Below are 14,898 nucleotides of genomic sequence, written 5' to 3'. Positions count from 1 at the left end.
TGTCCAAAGGACTAAAATGACCGCTATCAACTTAGATATAGTCTAAATAAGCTCTAAACAGAGTTGTCCAATTCACCCGATACTTTATACAGATATTCTTCTGTTGTTGTGACTCATCCCCTGGTGTAGGACAGCCTACCACCAGCTCCAAAAGACCCCGTCGCCTGAGAGCATCAAAAATCTTCTCCTGCTCAACCAACAGCTGCCTCCATGGAGCTTCTAAACAATTAAGAACGTGAGCAGGGTTAGCGGGATGGAACAGGAGCACGGAGAAAAATCTTTCTCACATTCTGAAATTTCAAGAGACCACTTCTGAATCTTGCCAAGGCTGATTGTAGAGTCCTGGGATCGCTGCATAACAGAGACAGGCCCGGATCCTTTGCAGCTTACCAGTTATGAACCGTAACTGTTATGAACTGGTGCAAGGCGCCAAGTAGAAAGTAATTTACTTTCGTGGAGCGGGTGGATTTCCGAATGAATTATCTCAACAGAGTAGACGATCGGAAAGATCACAACCATTTCTAGTAAAGACACCAGACATTCTTCTTCTTCTTGGCATTACAGCACAGAGCTGATCAGGGTCATTTCAACGAGTTTTTTTTACCATCCGAGTCTATTAAATTCATGTTGTTCCCAATTAGTCACCTTTAATGTTTTTAAGTTTTTCTTAACGTCATTAAGCTATCTGAGAGGAAGTCTTCCCCATTTTCTAAAACTACCTGGCTTATTGAAGGCTAACAGCTTCGTTGGGGATGTCATCCTCTAAGCAAGTGCCCACGATACCATATTAGTTTCAATTTGATAATTTTTATTATGTCTGGTAGCTTACATCGATTATGAATCTCATGATTCGCTAAATATTATTTTATTAGACAGGATCCGAAAATTTAACAACCATTATTGATATTTTTATAGCCATTACTAAGCCCATATTGAACCCATTTAGCTTTGTTTTATTCAGTCTATATTATTCAGCCATATCACTATTCAACTTATACAGTCTGAGCTTACACTATACATCCATTGGGGCAAATTCTGAACATCACAATCTTGGTCAATTAGTAAATATCCGTGTAAGACCTTTAATGATTAAAATTTTAGTCCTATTAGTGCTAATTTAAAATTGATGCTATAGAGCATAGCGGACATGAGTTAAAGAGGCTAGAGTCAAACAAATATATTTATCGCCAGAGTTGCTAAATCACTACTTAGAATATCTTTATCTGTAGTAGTAGGCGAATCATAGGTTAGTCACATTTCGTGTTCATATATGCACTAATTGTTTTACCCGAGCTGTAGATTTAGGTCTGTGTAGTTTAAAATGGTCTCTTTAAATGAGAGACAGGAAGTATTTTATTTTATATTATGACCGTCGTTGAACAGCCGACACAACTTTGGGTTTATGACTACTAATGCACAACTCCGTAGCCTTGTCATTTTGAATCGATCAAGAAGACAAGAAAACTCATGAATCCGTACCCCCAGAGGTATGATCTTTTATGGGAACATGTAGGACTTTGAGACTCGACAGATTTAACGTGCATCAGTCATCGTTTTCTACATTTGGAGTCTTCGGCCGGCGAGGATCGGACCCACAATCTCTTGGACAAGGACCCAGTGCCCTACAAACCAAGCTATCCCGTCCCCAGACAGGAAGTATTGAAAAATATTTATGCCTTGTTCTAAATGAACATGTATCTGTGAACCCGCTCTGCTCTATTGGAATTCTACATCAGATCTTGTAATTCTCTCTGGATCTGGGTCTTATTGATCGCTTTTAAGAAAAGTCTTCTAGCATGTTTCTTTTACTTTCTTTAGGTTCCGGGACCAGCTGAGCTTTGGACAGTTCACCTAGCTGCTCGTCCTCAAGTCAACATCAGAAGCGTGGGCCGCAGACGATATGCTCGTCTGTCAACAGATCATGAAGAAATTCACGTTGACGCCAATACCCCTTGGGGAGAGGACACACTGTTCACTCTAGAATTCCACGAAGGAAAATATGCCATCCACACTTGCAACGATAAATATTTACGCCACGACGGCAGACTTTCAGAAAAGTTGGTCAATGAAGCACTGTTTACCCTCGAGTTCCATTCTGGATACCTGGCCCTCAGAGATAGTGCTGGAAAATACGTCGCTCCACTTGGAAGTCGAGCTGTTTTGAAAACTAGATCTCAGACTGTTACCAAAGATGAACTATTCTTTCTGGAAGATTCCGTCCCCCAAGCTGCTTTTGTAGCTTTCAACGGGAAATATGTGTCCGTGAAGCAAGGTAAGATAATTTTCTTTTCTCGAATCCAGTCCTCAAAAGTACAGGGATGCAAACTACTAAGATTTTAATCGGGATTTCTAAGGACTTTAGTATGAATCGTGAAATTACTGAAAGCTTTTAAAAAATAAGGGAAAAATACTAATTTACCTGCAACCTATCAGTTCTCATGGTTGCCACGAGTTCAATTGTGATGGTTAAGTTCCAATTAGAAATAATAAAAGAAAACGAATAACTCAATGTCCAACTAGTAATGGGATACCTGCAAGTGACGTAGTGTGGGTACCTCGATCCTGATTGGTTGTTAAAACGTGGCATTTTTTACGTTAGCAACTGTTCTTTGGATTATATTTCGAGTAAGCCAAGCCCGTCGAGTATCGGTTCTCTTAAGTGACACATTCTACATTCTTTCAACAAAGATTCTTTCTCAAAGATTTTAATACACTATATATTTACACAGACACTTAACACAAAGGCACGGTGGAACATAAACAAACTAATTATGCATCGAAGTCGCCAGGTACACAAGACAAAAATATATCACGGTTACAATAAAGTACACAAACAAATAATAAATCTAAGTTAAGTAAAAGAAGTGGTAGAGAAAGAATTATATTTCAAATAATTCGATGTGCGATACGGCTCTGTATTTAATAAACGTATCGTTATAATTAACATTCTGACTCAGGTAGAGAAAATTAGCTAACTTTAATAAGCCATTTTGCTGATAAAGATTATTTGGCGCTGATGTCATAGATCACATTTGTGGGTATGGGGGGTCTTCTTCGTCTTGAAGTGCAAGTACCCAATTACTGCAGAGAGGCGCTGTTTACATTGGGACAAAAGTGTTTGGCAGTTCTTTGCTTTAAAAACATTTTTTTATATGCTTTGACATTAGAGTTGCATAGTCTTTGCGGTTGCAACACTTGTTAAAAAAAAACAGTTTTCATTTGAGAAAGATGTTTTAAAAGAACTTCCCAGTGTTTCCATGCAATTTAAAGCTGATTCCCAGAAATTCTCCAAAATGTCTTTAAACAAATCTTCCATTCTTCTTTACTTCTTTTTTTATTTTGAAAATATGGAAATGAACGCCTATCATAAAAAGTAGGTTAGCAAGGTAGCGACAAAAGGATAAGGGATGCAACATTAAACACTCTTTTTAAAAAAAATCTTTTTTTAAAATAATGCGCTATCTGTTTTTTACCTTTGACGGATTAACTTCACAAAGTTAACGCTAGCGTGATAAATCAAGGGTGTAATGTCAAGAGTTATTTTTCGCAGATTTTAAACAAAAACATCTGTAACATCGATTGATATTTTCTTTTTGAATTAATTCACATAGACAAATTACACGTTTAAAATAAATAAAATTGTATTAAAAAGATTTAAATTGCATAAAATAGGTATAAAAATTGAGAGTAATCGGGTTTAATGAGGTCTGAACTTTCAGAACTATACAAGCGTTTCTTATTGGTTTAAGCGCTAGTTACTTGTAATGCGTTATTAAATCTTTGTTTTGTTTGTTCAATTTATTTATGTGAAAATGCAACTATATAAAATTTTGTTTGCTGTAATCCTTAAAAAAAAAATAAATAAAAAAGAACACGCCTGGGACAGTGGTTGAAAGCAATGAGCTCAGAGTAAAGGATTAGAATTCGATCCTCAGTAGTGGCTTGGAGTTCAGCCAGCTTCAAAACGATGGGTAACAACTTGTCTTCGAAGTAAAGGTAGCTTGTGCGCGATGCTGATTGCATTTTTAGAATCTTGCTATTGGTCACGAAATTGTGGTGCTATAACTAAATAGATTCTTCTAGTCCATAGTGGGAGGTTGAATATAGGCTTTACCTTATTCGTAGGCCCGTGTAAGCTTCTATGATTAAGTGATTTAAGGTATCTGATTAGTAAATGAGTAGTGGTAGTGCAAAAACACGATTTTGGGCAAAATTAGATTATTATTAATTTACCTTTGTTTTAATTTTATTCAAGTTATTAAATTACAGTGAAACCTCCAGGATTAATTAATAAAATTACAGTGAAACCTCCAGGAAGCGACCACCTCTATTTACGACCACTTTTGGGGGGCACAGAATTTCTTCCATAGACTTGGCGTTGAAGAAAACCTTTATTAGATACCATTAAAACGTCTCCCAGCGACCGTGCAAACCTCCAAACATACTGCGGGAAAAAAGTCAAGTAAGGAAACAAAAAAAAAAAAAAAAAAAAAAATCAAAACAAAAAATACTAACGAAACAAATAAGTAGATTTAAATGTAATCAAAATAATTGTGAGTGGCTCTTATTTAGAGAGAATTTTATTTCAATTTCTGAAAGAGATGGAAAACGTCATGTTGCAGTCAGAGTGCATTAAAAACGATGTTATCAGTGATTTAATTTCAGAACTGAAAGTTAAAAAGTTATTTTAAAGAAAATTAAGCATCTCAAACAAACCTTTTTAAAAAACCTTATGATATAAAATTAAATGCAAACTTAAACAAAAAACATAATTGCTTATTGATTTAAAATAGTTCTATCGTTCATAATTGGTCCATTTATTTTTACACATAATTCTAAAACAGTTCATTTTTATTGACGCTGAATTTTATTCATAGATCCGGTTTTCATGACGCCAATACTAGTGACATTTCTGCACCAAGAAAATGACACTGAGTAAAATTAAAATCTCCTACGAAAAATTCATATACCTTCGATATTATTTTGAAATCAATGAAGGTAACTCCTAAGAACGACCAACCTCCATTAACGACCACTTTACTACGGAACAGAGAGTGGTTGCTACAGAGAAGTTTCCTAGTATTGCTAAAATTCGATACATAAAGAACTCTTGAAAATAGTTAACATTGTAATCAAAATACAAAAGACGCGGGCAACAGCTAGGCGACGAAAAAGTTTGCTTAATATTTTCAAGGTTGCCACTCAAATCTGGAAAAAAAATTCCCTGTGTTTTCTCTGTACATATCATACACAATTTATTAAGAAGAAACACGCAATTACTGTGCTCCTCTGTGAGCTATATAGGGCTAACTATATTTATTAGTTTTAATTGCTGGAAAAAAACAGTTATTCATACTTAAATGATGCCATAGTAAATGAAATAGTTTAGTATAGCTGAAATATCATGGTTAAATATTCCATGGATTACGCTTTGAGTGGTCAACATTTTTTAAAAGACAAAAATAAGAAACAAAATTCACTGTATTTTCCCAGTTTGTAGAGAAAAAAAAATCGAAATTCTCTGCATTTTCCCTGTTATTTTAGGTGATTCTTAAATTCTCTGTATTTTCCCTGTTCTCCCTGTGGAGTGGCAACCCTGTTATTGTTTAAAACTAACTAAAGTGAAAGAGTGGTAAAAAAAAAGTAGTATATTTAAATACGGATGTCCAATGCATTCCATTAAAATTTATTAGCTGTACAGGATAATTTAGAAAGATGACCAAGCTGGTCGCCAAAGGCAGCTAGGAAAACTATAAAATTAGTTCTTTCACGTTACATTTCATGCATTTTTCGTCTATTTACAGTATTTTTTTTTCAAGCGTGGAGTTGTTTTCTTTTTTATTTTCTTTCTTCTACTTTTTTTTTTAAAAAAAAGAAGAAGTAGGAAACAAACGCAGAGTATTTGTTTTTCAAGCGTAGAATGTTTGTTTTTAAGTATAAGCAACTATCTTAAATTATCGCATACATCACTTGCTCACACATTAATATAGTTCGGTGAGCTGGATCATTACAGCAAGAGTTAAAGAAGAAGCTTAAACGTCTGGAACATTCGATTCGACTGTTAAATACGTTACAACAATAAAATTAATGAAAATAAGTAAATGACTCCCATTTAATTACCGGGTTAACGACATTGTCGACAAAAGTGAAGGATTAAGTTAGAAGAAATCGAACATAAAGTGAATATTACGGAAGAGCGGTGAAAAAAAAAGGTGAAATGTGACATTCGATCAACAAAAAGAAGAAAAAAAAATACAGGCATCCCCGCGATTAACCAACCGTAACCGTGATAGGTAGTGATATAGTTTGAATAGGAGGTCAAAATCTAAAAACAACATGAGAAGCCGATCGTGATTTTTCCCTGTAACTGTATTTTTTGTTTTATTAGATGATCGATTAAATCTGACACAGCTTCGGGATCTTGATAGAAGTTGGAGTTGATAAAACCAGGGTCATGAGTGAGTAGAGTAAAAATGTGGGATAAGTAACGAGAGATTAAACGCTCTGGTAATTTGGTGAGACTGTTCACATATGTCACTGGTACTTGGAAATTGAGTGGGTGGATTCATATGGAAATATACGAGGAAGAATTTGCTGAAAATAAAACAATCCTTTATGAAATCGTTTTTTCTTTTTTCTTTTAAGGTGAGAGTTTTAATCATAAAGCGCAAGGAACCGTGTTAAAAAAATGATGTTCTTGTGTGAAAAAAAATTTGTACAAATATACACTGTTCACACAATGTTGCAACAAGATTTTTCTAAATAAATTAATTATGAGGAGATACTAAGAAGTTTTAATCTTCATGTTTACATGAAAAAGTTTTTTTTATTCAAAAGCACTTTTTACGAATTTGTTCTTTAAACCAGTGTTCCATCAAATGGTACTGGTCCGCCCATTTCATTGAAACTGAATTTAAATTCCTTGGTTTATACCCTAAATTAAAAATATCTGTGTTCCATTAAAATTTTATTTGTTAAAAAAAAAAAGGGCCCCCGAAGGTAGTGACATAAATTTTTTAATATTTGTAATGTATCGTCTCCGATTAGACCCAGATGGAACCGTCTCATTGCAAAGAAACAAGCTCTAGGTTCTCATTGATTTAACGTTCTAGTAAGTTAAAATGTTAAATCACTTTATATTTAATTTTTTTGTGTAACTGTATTTTATTTTGAAGGCATGTTTAAATACAATTAAAGTAAAATTAATAAATCAAAATAATTTAAAAATATAAGCAATCACCCCCCCCCACCCCCAGCGGGCCGTGGTAAAATTATCAAGCGTTGACAGGTCCGTGGTGATAAAAAGGTTGGGGAACACTGCTTTAAGCTTTCAAACTCTATGCCTTTCTCAATAGTGATTTAAGAAATGGTAGGAAATTATCAAATATTTGTGATTTAAGTGATCAATGCTTTTTTATATCCTCCAAGAAGTAAAGTACAGTGCGGAAAACAAAAAACGGACCATCCTGAATAACTTTTGATCTTCACTTTCTAGGACTCAATCTTAATGGCTTGAAGGGGTAACCGCAATTATGCTAATTAATTAATGTAGACGGTATTTTAAGTTACGATATCAGACAAAAAAAACGTACTTTATAGTTCCTGTGAAATCAAATTTAAAAAAAAGTCAAATATCTAAAATTTTATTTCTCAGGAACAACACGACCGATTTCACACCGATTTTTCGAAGCATCAGACGTAGGTCTTATTAACGCTCGGTCACAGAGGCATTCTCATTGCGTAAATTGACGGGCTCGCAAAGAAATTGCACCAATCAGATTCGAAAATTTTTTTGCGTTTGAATTTTATTTCTTTATTTCACTAATATTAAAACTAGTTGCCAGGAATCAATACAAACAACTGTTTTTTGTATCGCACTACTCATTACACTACTTCTTTTAGAAAGTAGAGCGCTACACTACTAACAACGGAAAAAAGTAGCGACTACAGTAGTTTCGCTACTTGTAGCACGCTGCTTCCGACCACTGCTATATTTATTATGTTTCTTAGAGCTCATACATTGTGTGAAGTTGACCTTTTTAATTGGAGTAAATTTGTGCCACTTATAATTAACCTAAAATAATGAAATTAATATTTAAATGGACATTTGGTAAATAAAAAGTATTGTCTAGTTAGGTTCGTTGACCGCACTAACTGGTAAACCTCCATTTTACGGAAAAGTGGGTTGCAATAAATACTGAGATGATTTCTCTTAACAAAAGAAACGCCTCAATTAACCTAACCACGCTTTCCCCAGTTCATATATTCATATTCTATTGAGTATTGTTTGGAATTAAACCCACTCCTCCTTTTAAAGTAAAATCCCAAGTTCTTGCATCCACCATTTTAGATCACATTCATATTTGAAATTGATATGAAAAGCACTGAAAAAATATTTTAAACTCGTGATAATACTTTATGTAATTTTTTTAAACAATTATTTACATTACAAAAAAAATAAGAAATATAACATAAAAAAAATGTTAAAAATTTTTATATAGAAATATAGTAGTTTTTTTTTTTTTTTTTTTTGTAAAAATCTTTTTATTCTATTTTTAGTCGTAAATTTAAATTTTTTTTTTTTTTAAATTTACAATTTACAACTTATAACATAATACTCATTTCTAAGTTTTATATACAATGTTTTCAACAATTAAAATTTAGCTTTAGACCAATAATGCAACGTAACATTTATATTTATTAACGATCATAAATTTTATTCGTTACCAAATAAATTTGAAATAATTGTAATCATAGTGATGAAATTATATCATTTTTATTATTATCGGCCATATTTTTTTTAAGCATCATAAAATTAACTTTAAATCAAATAGTAATCAAATCAAATTCTCCAGAAATTTTGAATTAGCTTAAAATAACTCGATCGTTCGAAGGAGTAATACGAGTTGTAGAAATCACGTGTTTTGTAGCGTATTTTCGGCGAAAAAAGTGGTAATTGCTCATTAGCTCCTGTCATATAATATATTCCGTTGCCATGGCGACCATCAATTTCTTTTGTTAATATATTTTATACGAGCCCATTTTCTTATTTTTCGTTCAGGTGTTTGTTTTTGATTAATAACTATTTTATAAGAGTATTTATAACTAATTTTATTGATAAAAGCGTATTAATCATGCATAGCCCACCAATAAAACTGAATGATATTATGATAATACAATGAATGATCCTTATATAGCGAGTGAATAAAGGAAGAAAACATTGATAGTTATTCTATGAATCCGTAACAGTTAATAGGTGCATTGGTGAATTGTGAATTAAGATTTAAAAAATTAATAAATCTAATATTTATTGCACTGACTCTAATATTTTTTACATCGACCAAATTTTTTTTTAAATTTTAAGGTTTTACACGATACTATTCTATTTGAAACAAATATGGTTCAATTAAACGATTTATTAAGGTGGCAGCAAACTTGAAAGATATTATGGTTCAAGGCACTGATATTATGGTTAACATTGAATCAAACTTCCTGAGAGTGTAGATTCCAAGCAACATCTGAACGTTTTCTAACACCCTGCAATAATTTGATTTTAATAGGAAATACCCCATTTCTCGATTAAGATGCATACGTAACGAAAATTGGTAGACTATCAGAGATGGCAACAGCTCCGTATACGCCAAAATAATTAAAAAAACGGTAAATTACTACAAAGTAAATTTTGCAAATATTTGACTATTTTTGCTTGCTTCTTAAAAGGTATAACATGACATAAGTACTATAAAGTGGGGAATTATATAAGCCTTCGAATTATTTAGAAATAGTGGTGGATAAAAATCTATTAAATTGAATTTATTAAAACAAGAATCACAATTGATAAACTACCACTTTAAAATATATATTTGCTGTACGGAGCAAGTTGGCATCTCTGGACTATAAACAACATCTGAACGTTTTCTATCACCCTGCAAATAATTTGATTTCAATTGGAAATACCCCATTTCTCGATTAAGATGCAAAAAGTAGCAAAAGATGGGTTTATAAAAGTCAACTGACTGTAAGTGGGCAAACATGGCCGCCTGTTGAGTTTGAGCATGCGTCTTGTTTCAAAAATGCAGGTAAAGAGAAGAAATATGGCTAATTGAGTTTTCCATCTGTTTCGTACGTTTGTGATGAGAATCATTAGTAGGAATCTTTGGAATTTTTTATTCTCCTCTGCCTCTATGGAGTGTATTGTTCATGATAAGGGTGGATACTTCATGCTGTGAATAAGGTTTTTATATGTATTATCTTTGATGTAACAGGATGGAGGTTTTGGGGTACAATTTCCGGGAATTGGTTAATGCGTGGGTTAAACAGCCCGCTTTTGTGTTTCGTTTGATGGATTTATATTCAAATTATTTCACGCTCTCCGTAGGTTATCGTTTTAAATCCCCCCTTTTTTTTAAGAGATTCAAATCGTGTTATTCAGTCTAGTTTTAAATTGATGAAATACTTTTTGAAAATACTAGTTTTCGTAACAATCCATTTAGAAATTCGCCTTCTAACATCTTTTAGAATTAACATCAATAACCTTGCAAATAATCTGCCATTCATTATGTGAATAATGGTACAGTGCGTCTAAAGAAAAATAAACAAAAAAAATAATAAATAAATAAATAAATAAACTGACTACTCTGAATAATTTTTCATCTAATGATAAAATCTTTACGTTCTAATCTTTACGTTTACAATCTAAATGGTCCGAGGGGGTAACCTCAAATATGCCTATCGATATTTTAAGTTATGAAAGCAGATACAAAAACGTAATTTATCTGAATAAACATACATTTTTTTCCCAACGGATTCGGATTTTGGATCCCCTAAATATAGGGTGTAGACTCAGATATGGTCCCCAAAGTTTGGACCCCTTAATGATTATTTTACTTTTTGCGTATTTCGCCATATCTCGAGAACTTTTTAAGCGAATTGAAAAGTTTTTGCACACGATTATATAATTCGCTCTTCCAAAGAAAAAAAATATCTATGTGAAAAGTACAGTTTTGTAAATATTTATTAATTTTTTATTGTTTTATTTAAATATCGTCTAAAAGATTTTGAATTGCAAGGTATATATATTGTTTGACATCATTTTAAAGTATGTAATTTTACATGGCAAAATACGATAACTCGACTATCTTTTCTAAAGTTCAATTTCTCTAGACCGGATTGGACAAAGTTGGTTGCCATGTAAAACTACATACTTTAAAATCATATAAAAAAATGCATACAGTTAAAAAAAATTCGACTATTCTTAAATAAAATAATAAAAAAATTAAATATTTACTAAAATTTATTTTTTGCATGAAACTATCTTTTGATAAACACATCTTATACTTGAGTGCAAAAACTTTTCAATCCGCCCAAAAAGTTATCGAGATATGGCAAACTTTGGAACACTTTCCTGACCAAACTATGGGTACCATATTTCCCAGATTGCGTTACCCCATATACTTTGGGAGTCAGAAATCCGAGTCTGTTGGAAAAAAAGGTATGTTTATTAAGTACATTTTTGTGTCTGATTTCGTAACTTAAGATATCGTCCGCACTGATTAATTAGCTTAATAAGGGTCACCCTCTCGAACCATCAAGAATGAATCTACGTGAATATCAGATTATTAGATCAAAAATTATAGAGCAGTCCGTTTTTTTTCCATTTTTTTATTTATTTATTTTTTAAGCGCATTGAATATTGTTTTTATAATGATTCTGCTGGAATTGTTCTCTTATATGTTATTCGCTTTCAATTCATGTAAAAATTTTAAAGTTCGGAGGATTTCGTACTTTTAACTGTTACTAAATGTAAAATGTAATACCAGCTTTTGCAGCAATCGTTTGTTTATCAGGTAATGTAATAATTTCGGAATTTCCACTATAACTGTTTGAGAACGCAACTTTCGTAGTTCGAATGTTTTTTTTTTTTCTTTTTCTAATTGCCTTTTTTGTTTTTTCTTTTCTTCATGCAATATCTTTATTTCTAATTTTAAAAAATATTTAAATAAATTTTCAGATTTGAAAAATTTTTAAAAGACAATTTTTTTTACAAATATATCGTATATTTAAGTGTATAAAAAGAGCCTTTTTACATATGCATTTCAGTTTTTTACCATAAATTTTTTTTTTATATTTAAAAAAAATTATTATCCTTTGTAAATAATTTTTACATGAAACATAAAATTTTTCTTCTATCATACATCTTTTAAATAAAAAAAAAACAGATTTAATTGCTCTTATTGTAAAATCTTTAACCAGCATTATACCGCATTTCTAAAAATAATTTAATTCAAGCAATTCTCAGTAATTTATTATTAAGTCATGCATACACCGATATATTTTAGTGAGCAGAATAAAAAAATAAAACAAGAACGAAGTATATCAATTCCAATAATAGTTTTATTTATTTCTGTGTTTTTTAGAGCCAATTAGCTCTGTCTTCCATCAATTTCGTTAGGTATATTTTCATTTTAAGATTAAGCCAAGCGTGAATTTGTTATGTCAGTCACTTTGCCTCAAATTATTTTATTAAAATTTGTTACCAACGGGAAAATCTACTATAAAAGGTCGATGAATTGTGTATTACTTTCTTTTACAAAACCAGCACGTCTAAAGGGAAAGTTTGAGTTTAAATTTTAGTTTCAATAACACTTAAAGCAGTAATTTTGTTCTTAAATAGAGCCAGTTTTATTTCCCTTGTTTTCCTTATTCTATAAAATTCTTAGAAATGATCGAATCTTTTTAATGTTTCCATTGTGTTTCGAAATTGTTCGCATCTTTAGACTAGAGAATGTTATTGAACTGATTCGTGAATATTTATGATTTTTTTTTCTAAAAAAAGATGCGTTTGGCCTAAAATTAGGTCAATAAAGAGAATTCAGCTTATTTTTTAGGCGAGCAAAAGATTATTTTTTTTGCTTGGAGAAACTTTGGATTTAGGAAAAGCTAATTAATTGAGTCTACTTTGAATAACATTAAGTTGGATTTTCGGATGAGCTTTTTAATTGGTTACAGGGATTATTATTTTTTTACTAATTTTATTTTTTACTAATTTTATTTTTTACTAATTTTATTACTAATTTTGTTTTATTTTTAAATTTTATTAAAGGAAAGTTATTTTGGAAGAGCTAATTAATTGAGTTTACTTTGAACAACATTAAATTGGGTTTTCAGGTGAGCTTTTTAATTGGTTATAAGGATTATTATTATTTTGCTAATTTTATTACCAATTTTAATTTATTTTTAAATTTTTTTAAAGGAACGATATTTTTGGAAGAGCTAATTAATTGAGTTAACTTTGAATAACATTAAGTTGGATTTTCGAATGAGATTTTTAATTGGTTACAGGGATTATTATTATTAATTTATTAATTTTATTATTTTACTAATTTTATTTTTTTATTAATTTTTTTTTACTAATTTTATTACTAATTTTATTTTTTTTCTAATTTTATTACTAATTTTATTTTAATTTGAAATTTTTTAAAGGAAAGATATTTTGGAAGAGCTAATTAATTGAGTTTACTTTGAATAACATTAAGTTGGATTTTCCGATGAGCTTTTTAATTGGTTATAGGGATTATTGTTTCACTAATTTTATTTTTTACTGATTTTTTTAATGAAATATATTTTTAGATTAGAATTTCGTGACTGCCTTGTATGGTCGTCGTGGAAATTTTTCCTCCCGTTTAAATGCAAAAAATTCTATTTTTTTTTTTAAAGTTTCAAAGAGAAAAAATAGTTTAACGTTTCATTACGAATCAAAAATTAAAACATGTGAATAACATTTATTAGTTTGGCAACTATGCTTATGAAGTAATATATAATTTTTTTGAAAACTTTTCTTACTTTAACTATTATTTTATTGCCACTTTGTATAAGTTGTAATAAAATAATAGTTAAACGACTGATTTTTTGCTCAGAAGAGCTGTGATTTTTGGATGAGCTAATTAGTAGAATTTGGTTTTGAATAATATTGAGTGAGTTAAGAACTTTTAAATTGATTATAGGATCAGCTGGTAGTTTGTTAATTAAAATTCAAGGAAATATGTTTTTAGATTTTAGTAGACAAAGAATCGATACAGATGATAGATTTTTAACTTGGAGGAGCTTTGAATACTGAATTAGCTAAATAATTGAGCTGGTTTTTTATAAGAATGTTCGAGTTTTGTAATTGATTTTTATTTTTAATCTGCCTGTTTTTTTCTAATTTTAATTACTTTTGAAGAAAATATATTATTAGACTAGTTATTCTGACGATGCATCGAAAAAGATAGACAGACTGTTTGTTTTTCGCTTGGAAGAGCTTTGAATTTTAGTTGAAAAAATAAATTAAATTTGGTTTTGAGATTAGATTGACTAAGTTAGGTTTTTAGAAATCATTTCAATTTATTTTGATAATGGGATCTGCGAAATGTTTTCTTTTTCTTCTCCGTGTATCCAATAAAATCAAACGTTCATTATTTAGCATGGTAAATTATTTAGAAATAATAGTTTAGTCTTGTAGTCATGGAATTCATATAAGTCTCTTTCTTTAGGAAAAAAAATTGCCGCTTATTTATGGAAAAATGGGTAACTAAAAAAGTAAATCGGCATGGTTTCTCTTTTGAAAAAATAGATAGCTACAGTGTGCTTACTTGTAACTTTACCGTTTTTCTCTTCCGTTAGTAATAAAATTGCTAGTATCCTCTTCCGTTTTGGTTTTAAAGTCTTTTTAAGGCCTGTTAATAAAATTAAATTTAAGTCTCTTAAAGACCCTATTAGTTCTGACAATCGCTGGGGCATTTACTACTTTCAGCGCGTACTTGGTTTCATGGGACAAAATAGACACGTTTTAAAATTTAGCTTAACGTATACAATAGATACGCCCGTTATCAAGAATACGAGAAATCATCAATTGCTGCG

General features: G+C 30.9%; 1 protein-coding gene across 4 annotated transcripts in view; it reads left to right on the top strand.

Annotated features, from left to right (window-relative positions):
* LOC107445826 (protein singed) overlaps positions 1-14,898 on the top strand; it is a 73,930-nt gene that overhangs the window by 28,967 nt on the left and 30,065 nt on the right. For all 4 annotated transcript variants that reach the window (XM_043048949.3, XM_043048950.3, XM_043048951.3 and 1 more), the window contains exon 3: positions 1,819-2,272. In XM_043048949.3, coding sequence (XP_042904883.1) covers positions 1,819-2,272 — 454 coding nt within the window. The remainder of the gene's footprint in view (positions 1-1,818; positions 2,273-14,898) is intronic.

The sequence above is a fragment of the Parasteatoda tepidariorum genome, chromosome 7, assembly GCF_982258835.1.
Source record: "Parasteatoda tepidariorum strain Cologne lab strain chromosome 7, Ptep-v5.0, whole genome shotgun sequence".
Lineage (NCBI taxonomy): Eukaryota > Metazoa > Arthropoda > Arachnida > Araneae > Theridiidae > Parasteatoda > Parasteatoda tepidariorum.
This window is presented reverse-complemented; position numbering and strand designations above follow the sequence as displayed.